The sequence below is a fragment of the Clarias gariepinus genome, chromosome 17 (genome assembly GCF_024256425.1).
Source record: "Clarias gariepinus isolate MV-2021 ecotype Netherlands chromosome 17, CGAR_prim_01v2, whole genome shotgun sequence".
Taxonomy (NCBI): domain Eukaryota; kingdom Metazoa; phylum Chordata; class Actinopteri; order Siluriformes; family Clariidae; genus Clarias; species Clarias gariepinus.
In genome coordinates, this window is record NC_071116.1 from 14,437,700 (window position 1) to 14,452,208 (window position 14,509).

At 37.5% G+C, this 14,509-nt stretch overlaps 2 protein-coding genes across 2 annotated transcripts in view; one reads left to right on the forward strand and one right to left on the reverse strand.

Moving 5' to 3' along the window:
* ttc3 (tetratricopeptide repeat domain 3) overlaps positions 1–4,606 on the reverse strand; it is a 37,967-nt gene extending 33,361 nt beyond the window's left edge. Inside the window, exons 1-4 of the mRNA XM_053515724.1 lie at positions 4,528–4,606; positions 3,375–3,447; positions 3,185–3,242; positions 2,907–3,066 (exon numbers count right to left, since the gene is read on the reverse strand). Of these exons, the coding sequence (XP_053371699.1) occupies positions 2,907–3,066; positions 3,185–3,242; positions 3,375–3,440 (284 nt within the window). The 5' untranslated portion in view covers positions 3,441–3,447; positions 4,528–4,606. The remainder of the gene's footprint in view (positions 1–2,906; positions 3,067–3,184; positions 3,243–3,374; positions 3,448–4,527) is intronic.
* Positions 4,607–7,694: 3,088 nt separating this feature from the next.
* pigp (phosphatidylinositol glycan anchor biosynthesis, class P) lies at positions 7,695–12,050 on the forward strand. The gene is made up of 4 exons (XM_053475836.1): positions 7,695–7,989; positions 8,145–8,217; positions 9,416–9,534; positions 11,178–12,050. The coding sequence occupies exons 1-4, from the start codon at positions 7,908–7,910 to the stop codon at positions 11,285–11,287; spliced, it is 384 nt and encodes a 127-aa protein (XP_053331811.1). The 5' UTR covers positions 7,695–7,907; the 3' UTR covers positions 11,288–12,050.
* Positions 12,051–14,509: the final 2,459 nt, after the last annotated feature.

Sequence of the window (14,509 nt, forward strand, 5' to 3'; positions counted from 1 at the left end):
TCTGCTCATTCATTCAGGCTGTAGTAGCAGTCCATAAAACAGAATCTGTCAAACTCTGTCAGAATAAAATGCTGTGAACACTCCTTTCCGTCCGATGCCACAGTAATACATGTCTGTCGACAACAATTAAACGAACAATTAAATGACGAAAATAAAGAAAAAATTATTTATATTGACTAACCACACCAAGCCTTACTGCCACCATGTTCTTTCACGCTAAACTAAAGGTACTTACATATAAATAGGATTACCACTGATTGGCCAACGCAGAAGCTCCATTTACTAATGAGAAACCTTTCGACACGCCCCCTACCTTTCGACACGCTGATTGGCCAACGCATAAGCTCCTTTTACCAGTGAGAACCCTTTCGTCACGCCCCCTACTGTTCTGCACGCTCCGCCCTTCCGCTCCAGCCTGCAGTTGTCCCTACTTGACCAAATCGGCAACGGAACTTCATTGGTGAGATCTCGCAAACTTTTTTGTTTTGATGGTCATCAAAAAAGAAAAATAGATTTTATCCATCCCTGGATCTGTAGTAAAGACAAGAACAATCTATTCCTTCAGTTTTTGTGTGATTTGATGATAGTGGAGAGCGCTGTCCAACACATCACTCCAAACAGGTGTTTAAATGGCTAAGCACTAAGATTTTTTCGCTATAAAGAATAGAAGCTTATAGCTGTGTTCTATTCCAAAGTGTATTCATAGGGTGCTTCCTAGTCCCTGCTCTGTTTGCAGGAAATATCAGTAAAGGGAACTTCCCTCAACAAAATTCCATCATTGGCGACACACTGCAAAGTCACTAGCACCGTGATCACTGGCTGCTGCCATGAAAATTTTACATTACAGATATTAAATATTCGTTGAAACCTATCTAACCAATCTAATACCACTATAAAGCATACTATTGAAACATGTGTAACTTGTAAAAAGTATTGACTATTTATAATAATTGATTAAAGATGTACAATACAAAACCACGGCTGATTCGAATCACAACGTCATGATAGCTATAATCAAAACTTTCTCTCATAAGCTACACGGACAAAAGGGATACAATTAGGCACCAATTTTATCTTAAAAGGAGCTTAAATGGCTTCACTTCACTCTTTGACTGTGTGGAAGGAAAATCAACAAGCAGGAAAACTTTTTAATCACAGTGAAAAGTGACTACTGAATCAATAGTCACACGATCACAAGATTTTTATTCTTCATGTTAAGTAAGATTCCAAATCTAATCGAGCAAAACTGCTCAAGTTAAAGATAACTGAAAATAATGCAGGGAATACATACAATAGCTGATCACTTCAACAGAAGTGGACAAGCAAAATTACCCATCAGTCAGGGTGACCTCATTGTAGCGCAAAATAATATGGCGTTTTCACGAGACCTGGCATTACCCACACGCATCATTTAATATTATCAAGGATGACATAATATTATATACAATACTCTGCACAAGCCTTGAACCACCATTTATTTCTTCATCTTAAATAAAATTAAGTAATGTAGATTAAATTTAAGAAATGGGAAGAAACGTTTTACTGCGACAGGCTGCAAAGTGCCTAAAGGCTGTTTGTTTATGTAACAACCTCTGCAGCAACCTCATTTTCCCTCTCAACCACTCAGTATACTAATCACGCATCTGATCATGCGTCGTCATCATCATCATCTGCACCAACTTCCCCTTAAGTTAAATAGGTTTTTATTCTTGAATGATTGAAAGGTCACTGTGTGGCTTAAACCAAAAAAGAAAAGCCTTTAAAACTGCACAGTTACAGGTCTGGACTGAAAATAAGAAGCAAAAACAAAAGCCAAAAAAATAAAAAAAGCCTGAAGAACTATTTCTCAAGACTATATATATATATATATATATATATATATATATATATATATATATATATATATAGAGAGAGAGAGAGAGAGAGAGAGAGAGTATATATTGTTTTAAAAATACTAGTCTATTTGCGAGCAAAATATGAAGAAATAAGGCGTGTCTCAAGATTTTTACGTTACATGTCACGTTATGAAATAAAGGCTGGTAATGCCACTGCATAGCGTTACAGTGGATCAGGAACACGTGACACTCTCACAGTACAACACAAGTCAGTCCACCCACCAAACAAACAGAATTTAGTTTTTTATATTTATATACATATAAAAAATATATATACACACACACAAGTATGTATTTTGTAATGTGTTCATTATTTTATTTCAGTAGAGTGAAATTTTCAAAGTAGCACCAATAATTATTGGCGCAGTTTCCGTTAACACACTCTATCAGATGATAGAGATGGAAGAATTTTGTCAAGTATACTAAGCATTCCTCAACAATTATCCCTGCAGACTGTAGATTCTCTAGGCATCATCATACAGACTACAATTAATTTATCTACTGAAGCAAGAATGAAACTTTGTGCCCAGACACCATGGGCTATTCATTTTCTTCATGTTGCTTAAGGCTACTTTTAAGGAATTTATGTAAATTTTGATTATCAGTGCTACAGGTATCAGTTTTGCAAGAACAAAAGCCTAAAGCATAAGCTTATTTATTCTATTCATCAGCATGCACAGCCCTTTTATATTACTATTAACAATTAAAACATTTAATTTTTTTTCGATGGTAACATTTTAAACACTGCAATATCTTGTTGAAATCTACTATTAGGAATGTTATAGATTGCATAACCACTTGGGTTATTTGACTAAGAACAAACATGCGTGCATACTGCCTGCGTAAGCAACATTTAAATAAGTGTTTTATTTAAACTTCAGCCTGCAGGGTGTTAGACAACTTCTCTTTTCAAAGATTTGTGATGCATGTTGTTACTCCTGCAATTCCAGTTTTAGAAAGTTGCCCATGGGATTTGACTTGGGTGGTTTAATACAATTGTTTTTAACTCACTTCATGTCCACGAAGCCAACGTCCACCGCCCAGGTCGTAGTGAGGTGGCCTTCCTGCTGGCGGTACAAAATGGGCCACCAGAACACTGAGATGTGCAGCAGGTGCCCCGCCTCTCTTCTCAGATCAGGAGTTACTTTGCCCCATTGCTCCCACAAAGTGTCTAAACATATTTCAGAGAAAAAAAACAAACTTATTTATTATTTAAAGTAACTCACGTGAAGCACTGAGCATCAATCACAGACCAATCAGCAGCTGTCAAATCACTGAAGCTTACTTACCTGAAAGTTTCATGTACATGGGCATGGGCATGGGCATGTCATATTTGTCATGATAAACCTACAGGGGGAATGAAAATAATGTGTGTGATATAAATATATATAATAAATATTTATAAGTAGTAAATTATTCTAAAGGGTCACATTATAGTAGAATAAATAAGGATTTTTTTGTTTTTTATCAAAATCATACAATGTTTGTTTGGTGTTGGACAGAGTCCAGCCCGTCCTCAAGATCAGAATCTTCAGACTCGAACATCTCACACCTTAAAGAAAAACAAAACAATTATCACATTTTCTTAGAAACAATACAAGACTTAAAAAAAACAACAGCATTACATCGTATTGTATTACTTGGAACTCCAGCAAAAACTCAATACTTAAGCCTTCTGGAAGTTGAGTCATGTCAACCAGACGTCATCCAGTTGACATGAATCAACTTCCAGATAACCTCACTAAGATGACTGAGAATCTTCACAGACAAATACTTAAGCCTTAAAAACGAATCCACTTTGAGTTCAAGGATTCAAATTCCGACCACATTCGCTAACCAAGGCAGCGACACGTCCGGCAATAAGGTGACCGCATTTACTTTCGTGCAGCACTTGGAAATCGCCATTCTCCAGAGCATTTTCACCTGGTTGTACATCTGAGCAGTTGATGGTTAAGGGCCTCGCTCAGGGGCCCAACAGTGGCGCTGGGGATTGAACCCGAGACCTTCCACTCAGCTCATGTGTAAGTCATACACACATAAGGAGAGGAATAACCTCACCCCTTGGATGGTGAAGTTGAGTTATGATGATTATATCCTGTGTATAAACGCACCATGTTTGGCCTAAACCAAACACACACACACACACTTACTCACTCACTCACTCTAGCTCAATCCCAAATCTACACACACTACATATAAAAAGGCCCAGTACCACCCCCACTAGTGTCCCAAAACTGAATAAATGATATTTAAATGTGTGGATGAATGTTTTTGGGGAGTGAGTCAGTCACTTCCTGGAGTTGTGTGTTTAGGTTTAACATACTGTATCTCTGAGCCACAGCCGAATTGTCTATTAGCAAATAAATAAAACGAAGCGAAGTCATCATCCATAGCGTAAAAACAGTCCTGGTTTGGTGGCATTGATGTAAAAGTGTTAGTTAATAAAGAGAAGGCTAGCGTTAGCCCTGGCTGTGAGAACTGCTCGGCCCTGCCTGGGCTCACACACACACACACACACACACTCAGAAATAACAAAGAGCAAACATTACAGCGCTCCGACTTCTCCCAAAACAGCCAGCGCTATAATAAAGTCACACACACGTAGTGTAAGTATAACATTAATCTTACCCACCTTTCCGTCGTTCCTCTGAGCTGTGAATGATTTCCTGCAACATAAAGAAAGCCACGTCCGTTTATTCTAGCATGACTGAGTGGACTTTGCACTATAAACAGATTAGACGCGCCCCCTGCTGGCTGAGGGCGAGAATAACCCGAAGTAGACTTCGATTTCTAAGGAGGGCAAAATTCTCCTCCATTATTTTTATTCAGTCTATCAAAACTCTTTATGGACCTTTTTCATTTGAAATTTGGCAATCAGTGCTGGAAAGCGAAATTTGCAATTGCATTTGACTTATGTCACACTTTATGCGTCCACATATGGAAAACGGAAATGCAAATGCAATTCCTTTGGAAAAATGTCCAGAATTTCCCTCCATAGGACCTTTGTAATCCAGCTAGGGACCGTGGAGGCCAATGGTGATTACCATGATATTTATTCCCATTTTACAACCGTGGTGGGAACTCAGGTCAACATTCGCGCACACATTCACACACACTATGGGAAATTTGGGAATGATAATTAGATTTACCTGCATGTCTTCGTTCTGTGGAAGGTAACTGGAGAACCCAGAGGAAACCCACTAGACACGGGGAGAACATGCAAACTCCACGCACACAGACCCCGAGATGAGAATCGAATCCTGACTCTGGAGGTGCAAGGCGACAGTGCTAATCACTAAGCCACTGTGCTGTTATTAATATTAGTAGTAGTAATAAATGGCATGGGTGGCTCAATGTCTTGCCTCCCACTAAGGGCATTGGTGGCTCAGTTGTAGGTTTCTTACCTGTCATGTGATAGGGCCCAAACCCCAGCCACTAAATGCAGTGGTCCTAAAGTTCCGGGCCCAGATAAAATGGGAGGGGTGTGGTATAGAACCTGTGCCAATTTGTTGTGCGATCAGATGGTCTGCTGTGATGATGAGCCCTTGACAGGAGCAGCTGAAAGGCAAACGACAACTATTATTGTTACTAGTAGTAGAAATCCTAACTAGTAAAAATCTAGAGTCACAAACCTGATTCTGCTCCAGCTCTCATAAACATGTTAAATATAAAAGAGAAACAAAGTAGGTAAATAATAGATATAATCTTGTACAGTGGAACCTCGGATTGAGAGTAATGCAGTTTGCAAGTGTTCCGCAAGATGAGCAAAGATTTTTAAACAATTTTGACTTGAAAAATGAGCAAGTCTTGGTTTACGAGTACCGAGTATCATGTAGCACGTGTGCGGTTCTTGATTTGATGCCCAGCGTCACATGACTACTACTAAGCCAAAAATATACGAGTGTCATTTAAGGAATAAATTATGCTCTTAATTCAAGGCTCCACTGTATATATAAAACCGGATTTCTGTTTGTTTGGCAGGCGGCTTTGGCAGAGGGCGGTGTGGGCAGCATCATCATCAATGCTTATGTCATATTGTGGGTGCGTCACAATTGTTCCTCAATAAATTAAACTGTAAGCAGCATCATCATCATCACAAGCTTTTATGTCATTATTAGAATAACATTAGGCAGCTTCATCATCAACTATTATGTCAGACTGTGAGCATGTCACAATTGTTCCTCACCAACTATGAGGCAGTGTTGAGCAGTTTTTAGGAAAATTTGGTGTTTTTTGTGTGTGTGATGTTTTCAGTGAAGGTGCTTATATTTTTGAAGTGCAGCTCTGTCTCGACCTCACCGCTCTTAAACTGAGTACACAGTCTCTTTCTGGGCAGCCAGTTTCTCCTGTGTCAGCCCTTCTCCACTGCCAGACTGTGCTCACTCAGCCTGTACTTGGTCAGGATCTGTCTCTGTTTTTATATCTCTGACGTTGAGAGATACTTGATCTCCGTGCTTGGTGGGTTTCCTCCAGGTACTCCGGTTTCCTCCCACAGTTCAAAGATATGCAGGTTAGGCTAATTGGCATTTCCAAATTGCCTGTAGTGTTTGAGTGTGTATGTGTGTGTGCCCTGCGATGAATTGTCACCCTGCCCAGGGTGTACCCTGCCTCGTACCCTAAGCCTCCAGGGATAGGCTTCAGGTTCCCGCAACCCTGAATAACAGGATAAAGCGCTATAGAAGATGAGTCAGTGAGTCAGTGAGTCAGTGAGAATGTCAAAAATAACTACAAAAATAAATAAAAGCTAACTTACCTACATTCATGTATCATGTAGCACGTATGCGGTTCTTGATTTGACGCCGAGTGTCACGTGTTCACAACTGAGCAAACTCTCTCTTGTGCTGTGGAATTGTGGGTAATCGTCTCCCCTGCTGGGTCATAGTGGGCGTCTCTTACTGGTATAATCAACATCCATTCACATGTTTTCTGTTTACTATAACACTGTAACTACATCACAAAAAACATTTTGTTTTGTGTTTGTAAGTGTGTGTGTGCAATGCACATGTACTGTTTATTATAACACACGTGTGTGCGCGCATGTAAAGCAAAAGCAAGTCTCATTAAAGAGGTTAAAGATCCATTTTCTCCCTCTCTGTCGTTATGTGTGTGCTCGCGCTGATTTGAAACCCCTTTACACACACACTCTTGCCTTTACAACCCAATCCCAACCCCCTCTCGGCTTCAGACACACACTCTGCTCTACACAGAAACACTGCTCTGTCGCGATTCTCTTCAAAGGTAAAATGCAGGTTCATTTGGTTTTTGTTATACTTTACAGCAGTGATTCCGTTCGCTCACACGAGTGTCATTAGCAAAGTTCCTTGCTAATTTTTCTGACAAAACAGTCTTTGTCTGTGTGCGTTTGTGTGTGTGTGAGTGAGTGAGTAAGAATGTCAAAAATAACTACAAAAATAAATAAAAGCTATCTTACCTACATTTAACAATACATTCCAAAATAAACATGGAAGCCACTGGAAAGGAAAAAAAGTTTCCTCTCTCTCTCTCTGCACTAATAAACTAGATGTTCATTAAAGTCGATTCTTATATTTAAACAGAGCAGACCTGTTGCTCCGTGTTAACCCAGTTGTCTAGGCATTACATTTTGAGCAAAAGGTTAATGCTGGTTGTAACTGAAAGGAGTCAGAACACACAGTGCATCACTGCTTTGATGGGATCTACTCAATAATAGACGGGTGGTCATAATGTTATGGCTGATCAGTGTATAAAACTTGTAGTACTGGTGCGAACCAACAGATGGCAGTAAGTAGCACTGAAAGACTCTAAACAACCAGAACGAAACAAGTGAGTGAACAATGGAATAGGGAAGTACTTAGTTTATCGTTTTATTGACTTTTTTGGCATTTTAATGTAACTTTACGCGGATAAGACTTTATAGCTAATAATATAATAAATAATTAATAATATAAGCGCGTTTGTCATTGTCGCGGTTAGAAGCGTAAACTGTTGAACCTGTGAAAGCTATGCGAGTGACCTGTTAGTGTGTTAGTGATCATGGTAGAAAACTCTCCATCTCCCCTGCCTGAGAGAGCCATCTATGGGTTTGTCCTCTTCCTGGGCTCACAGTTTGCCTTCTGTAAGCACTTTCATTCGTTTCTTTAACCACAGTCAGTCTAATGTAATTCAAAACACTGTACTATATCTTGTATGTTTACAGAGGTATTGATTTGGTGTGTGTGTGTGTGTGTGTGTGTGTCTCTCTCTCTCTCTCTCTGTTTGTTTGTTTCTCAGTGCTTTATTTAGTTTGGGCATGTGTACCTGAGACTTGGCTCCATGCTGTTGGATTAACCTACTGGCCTCAGAAGTATGTAAACCCTGTAATTCGACCTAGAATGACAGAGAGAAAATGAAATATGTATTATAACACTGTTCCGATGTTTGTTGTGAATATTAATACAGGTGGAGATGCTGGACTTAAACACCTGATCAGTTTAAGATTAAATGTGACATATTGTCCTGAACTACCGATTTTGTTACCTTTAAAGGAAAAAGTGAAATGTACACTACCAGTCAAAAGTTTTGACACACCTTCTACCTCATGGTCGTTCCTGATTTTTCTTTCTTTCTACATTGTGTGAACCATCGAAATTGAGATGTACTGTATCTGCTGCTTATACCTTGCAAAAACTTTATAATGTTTTTTTTTTTTTTTTGCAAATGCAACTATTCCAGAGCAGCTGTCTTTCATGTCTTAAAATAATAACTAACTTGTTGTTGTTGTTATTTTATTACCTTATGTGTTATGTCATAATTTTATATATAAAAAAAGTCAGTATTGCTTCAGCATGTAGAAAATAAATACAAACCTTTGGTAATGTACAGTACGTAGACTAAGCTCATTGTTTCCAGTTAAACAAAAATCATACAAAACGACAAACAATAAAAGAGTAAGTTTTGCTTTGGATTGTCATTACACTACACACTGTGTGTGTGTGTGTGTGTGTGTGTGTGTGTGTGTGTGTGTGTGAGGAGAGAGAGTGTGTTTGAGTGTTTGAGAGTGTGTTTGAGTGTTTGAGAGTGTGTGTGAAAGAGAGAGAGAATTAGATTTCCCACATTGTTCTTATTACACCACTGATAATATACACTGCATCATCTAAAAAGGCAATAAGAGCATCACTTGAATAAACATACACAGGAAACCATCAGGCTGTTTTACATCCATAGTATCAGTGCCTAAGTATACAGCTTCGATGTAATTTTTAAATTAGAACACTTTATTCATTTCCATTAAAGAGGCAGCATGTTTTTTGCCCCTTTATTTGATCAAATATGGGGAAACAACATATTTCTTGGATAATACACTCCTCTTATTCTTGTAATAATTGTACAACTGGAGATTAAAGTGACATTGAAGAGTAACCCGTGTCAGTATAGGTAAATCTTATATCAGCAGAGGCTTAATTTACAAGTAAGTGCATTTGAAGCAAAATAGAAAATCATGCTAAAAGTGCAGTATACTAAAAATAATTACATAATAATAATAATTACTCTGCTTTCTTCAGGTATTGGGCTCTCGCCTTGCCGATTTATCTGCTGGTTGCTTTAACCATGTGTTTTGTGGTGCTGTTTGGAGTCAATATGATGAACACAGCTCCTCTGTGTTCTGTGGACAATGTCACAGGTAAGACTCTACTGTATGTCTCCATTTTATTATATGTCCTCTCATGTTGTAATTATTGGCGCTGTACTGGTGTTGCTCTTTATAGCAGTGTCATATGACAGTCCTTGTTCTGTGTATTCTTCACTTAAGGAAAAGAAAGTAGTTCAGTAAAATTATACAATAATATTCAGATGAGAACCTGTTTATATTTCCAGTCCAAAATGTGACTTAAAATGTGCCACTGTCTCTATTTAAATTTGTAGACAAAAATTTGAGCAGAAACACCATGAGTCAAAAAAATAGCATTGTGGTTGTTTCTCCTCCTGTTCATGTTCGCTTTGTCCAACACCATCGGCTAACATTTCATTCCACTGTTAACACGTCCGAGGATAAAAGTTCACCAGACCTAGCTAAAACGCACTGGACCTTCAAATAACATGGATTCTGTGCCTCTAAACTTTCCATTTCCAAATTACTAAATGAAATGCAAGATTTACTTTAATCTGAACAGAGGACTTTCTGACGTTTTCTCTGGTTCAGAAACGCCTTAATACTCATCATCTTAGGAAGATCTGCAGTCATGCCTGTTGCTAGTGCATCTTTTCGGTTCCAGTCAACTTTCCATAAATATGCTTTAATATAGCACTCTGCAAACAACCAGCCCTTTCAACTATGACCTCCTGTGGCTTTCTCTCCTTTCGGAAGGTGTCGTTAACTTAATACTGGACAAGGGAGCAGTCTTCCCCATGTGTGTACTGAACTAGACTGAGAGATAAATGGTGCTTATACTTTATGAATACTAATGTACTTGTAATTACCAGCACTGAAAGAATTTTTTAAACAGTTTTACTGGTAGTATATAGGCAAAAACTGAAATAAATGATCGAGATGGTGAACAGTCCTGTCTATCTTGTACATTTCTCTTTATATTTCTACATATTTCGCTTTAGAATATCAGCCTTGTTAACTTTCGAGACCCAAATAGCATTCGTGGAAAACTAGTGTGCTGTGTAGGGAGAACCATCCGTTGTCACACACACCAAGCTAGCTTTGTAGCTGTAAATAAAAGAACACTAAGAGTTCAGATGGGTTTCGGAACGGAAAGTTTATTTATTTACTTTTTAATTAAGATGACACCGACCTACTTTTACTTATACTACAACTGTATATCTAAGATGCAGATGTAAAACATGTACTTAAATGTCCCAGTGGGGTTACTGTCTGTTATCAGCCCTCATGGCGACATAAATATACCATCAGCAGACTTTACCACCCACTTTTGGTCCGCGGCCTTGAAATATTAGTTTGTGGCCTGAATATATAAATTTGGATGCACAACTTATTAAAAAAGTCTTACCTGAGTATCTCTGTAATCATTAATTTTTGCTTGCTTCTCTTGTTTTTAATATTTATTTTTATTGAATTATTTAGGATATACTGTATATTATCTATCTTTTTTGAAATTAAATTAACCATTATATCATTCCTCATTTACTTACTATGTTTGTTTATTTATTTATTTATTTATTTATTTATTATTTAATAAATTTTAACTTTCTTGCTATGCCCTTTTTGATTCATGTTAATATATTTACTCTTGCTTTGTAGAAATTATTATGCATCTCTCAGTGGTGACAAAAGGTTGTCTTTCACTTTCCCTGTAGATAATTTTGCTAAAGCTCAGCTTCAAGACCCGGGCCAGAAAGGGGCCATACCTCGGCTCCGAGATCTGTCCATTAGTGAAGTCAACCATCGTTTCTACCTCACACAGTGAACTCTGAGACCCCAAACCCCGGGAGTTAGATGCAGCGTCCCTGCATGATGCTTCATGTCTCCAAATTTCTGATCTGCATTGATCCATATAGATGACCAGCATCTAGGATTGCTTTTCATCAGTCCTGGAGTTTAGAGTTTGCTGAGGTTTTAGATGCACCTATTCCATCACTCACTCATGACAGGACAGACATTTGACTTTAAGGTGAACTCTCAGCGTAAGGTATGGTAAACACATGACCCTCGGAGGTGGAGCCTAATCTGGAGCTTTAGGGAAAAGTGCTAAAAAGATACAAAGGTGGAAGGACTTTACACAGTCTGATGGAGAGGAAGTAAAAGTAGAAACACAAAGAATTAGCCAGAAATAAACATGCTTTAGAGGTTTAGCTGAACTTGTCCATTTGGGTGGTTTGCTGATTTGTAAAACTGGTTTTAGAAAGTCTAATTGTTTAGACTTTTACTTCTTTAGACTTTGACTTATGTTTTTTTTTTAAGAGATTTCAGAATGCTGTCTGCATGTTATTTTGAGAAGTTTAGAGTTTAATTTATACTTATAATTATTAAAAAAATTAATTAAAGAAGTAAATTTTGTATAAACCCTTTGAAGTGCATGTCTTGTCCATTGATGTCTCTAGAGAAAAAGAAAAAGCTAAATGAATAGGAAAAACTTAGTAAATGTTATTGACAAAATTTTGTATGTATTTAGATTTTTAATACTATACATTAGCTCTCAGGAGGTCTGTGATGTATAGGGGGGTGTTTGGTTGTTATGGTTATAATTTAGCTGTCATAGCTGTGACTAGTAGGATGTTTTAAATTAGCTTTTTTTTTTTTAAATGTGAGAATAAATATGGAACAAAACTAAAAAAAAAAGCATGGATTATTTGGTTAAATTAATATGATGTGTCAGGCATGAATAGTAAACTGATCAAAAACAAGCTTAAGCCTAAATGACTGGTCACTTGACATGACAGTTAATCCAAAACGTACTTATACTTATAAATTTGATATCATTTACGTTTTTAATAAAGTTAATAGCTAATACAGTTTTAAACTAAAGGACTGTCCCACCAATTATTCATTTGATTTATAATAGATTTTTTTTATTTCAGTTTTTGTTCCATATTCATTCTCACTCTCAAAAATTCTAATTTAAAACATCCTACTATTCATTGCATTCATTTCTATTATTCACTGCTATATGTATACTCATATTAGATGTACAGAGTCACTGTAGGGCTCAGGAGGTTTCACCTCTTGAACCCAGACTAGAAGTGAAATGGTCACCTGGCTATCTGTCCATCTTCAGGACTTCACAGAGGCTCTTCAATCAGTCTGGTCACCTCTCCTGCCCTCACCTGTCCACCCTGTCCTGTCCTGCTTCTCTGTCCTCCTCCCTCCTGCAGACAGGTGAAGGGTCGGCGGCCGCCACCGCTGTAGATAACCCGTCATAAACAAACAGAGCTGGTGTCGAGTGGTTGGCCACTGTTTAACCTCAGAATTACCTTCTGCTCAGACCTTCAGCTCCATTGCCCTTTGCAAGACTGGACACTGGAGATGGGGATCCTGTAGTTTGACTTTGTATAGCCTTTTAAATACACCACTTGTGAGAGGGCCGCAGATTCTACTTCATCCTCCGCCTGTTAATTATGCTAATGACCTTAGTAGGATTATAAAAGGCTAATCACTGGGTTAAACTTTTATTCCCTGACAGCTGATATACAGTAGGTTAGTCCTCTACAGATTCTGGGTGGCGGGATGTCTCTCATTAAAACTCAATAAGCTTTAAAACTCATTACTTTAATGTAAAAATAAAGAAATAAATAAATAAAGAACATTAAAGCATGGCCATCACGGCATAGCCCAAATGTTACAAGGACTGAGAGTGTCAGGAGTTATATTTACTGGCAAGCCCAAACATTTAACTATTTGAATATGTGCCATTTATGTATGAAACAGTAATTAATTCATACATACATAAACTACCGCTAAAAAGTTTAGGATCACTTTCTGACTTCATGGTCGTTTCTGATTTTTATTTCTTTCTACTGTACATTGCATAGCGATTCTAAAAGCGTCCAAAATATGCAATAAACTACTTTACACCGTTAATGTTGAGATGTATCTGCAACTCATGATCTGTAAAGCTTTTATAACACGGCTTCTTTGTTTCCTGGGAAGGTCTTTATGAGAACCACTTCCTTCATGGTGCTTAATGGATTTTACACATGCTCTTGACAATACAGTTCTTGCCTAAACTATTCCAGAAAGGCTGACCTCTGTGTCTTAAAATAACAACTGCCTGATAACTCCCTAATTCCATGTGTGTTAATTCATACTTTTGAAATCCCCAGTATTTATGTAGAATGTAGAAAATAAATAACTAAACAAAAGAAATTTGATTATTAGCGATTCAAAACTTTTGAGCAGTAGTGTATATACATGCAGTACTGTGCAAAAGTCTTAGGCACCATATATGCTTTACCAATTTTGTTATATATGTTTATTATATAGTACAAGACTGACCAGTTTTCAGTAGAAGTAAAAAACCTAATGTACGCTCCTGGGATTTGCATAAAAAAAGAAAGGAGCGAGTGTGACAAAGTTACTGGAAGAACTCATATTCTCCAGCAAGCTCAGTAAAACCTAACAGCTGTTTTCTTATAGTACTGTGCAAAAGTCTTGGGCACATACAAAAACATGGCATAAGCAAAAGATGCTTTAGAAGACATTTCTGCATAAAAGAAACTTCTATAAAGAGTAATAAAATAAACAGTCAATATTTGTAGTGAAAACCCATTGTTTAAAGAGTTTTAGACACAGATTTGTGCAGTTTTATAAGAAAACAGCTGTTAGGTTTTACTGAGTTTGCTGGAGAATGAGTTCTTCAGGTAACTTTGTCACACTCATTCCTTTCTATTTTTATGCAAATCTCAGGAGCGTACATTAGGTTTTTTGTTTCCATCTGAAAACTGGTCTGTCTTGTACTTTTATTTCTTTCTTTACAGCCATGCATATATTGTCCTGTAATGTTATTTATTTATAAATTTTGGAAATAATATAATAAAATTGGTATAGCATATAATATGGTGTCTAAGACTTTTGCACAGTACTGTACATACACATACATACATACTAATATACAAACCATCAAATGATTTGTTACAAGTCAACAGTTACATGAGATATTACACTGGGTTATTGCCTGTATTCTGCTGGTTCT

Coding starts and splice junctions, on each gene's coding strand:
- pigp (XM_053475836.1), top strand. CDS start 7,908: ATGGTAGAAAACTCTCCATCTCCCCTGCCTGAGAGAGCCATCTATGGG. Junction 7,990..8,144: donor GGGCTCACAGTTTGCCTTCT/GTAAGCACTTTC, acceptor TTTGTTTCTCAG/TGCTTTATTTAGTTTGGGCA. Junction 9,535..11,177: donor TTCTGTGGACAATGTCACAG/GTAAGACTCTAC, acceptor CTTTCCCTGTAG/ATAATTTTGCTAAAGCTCAG.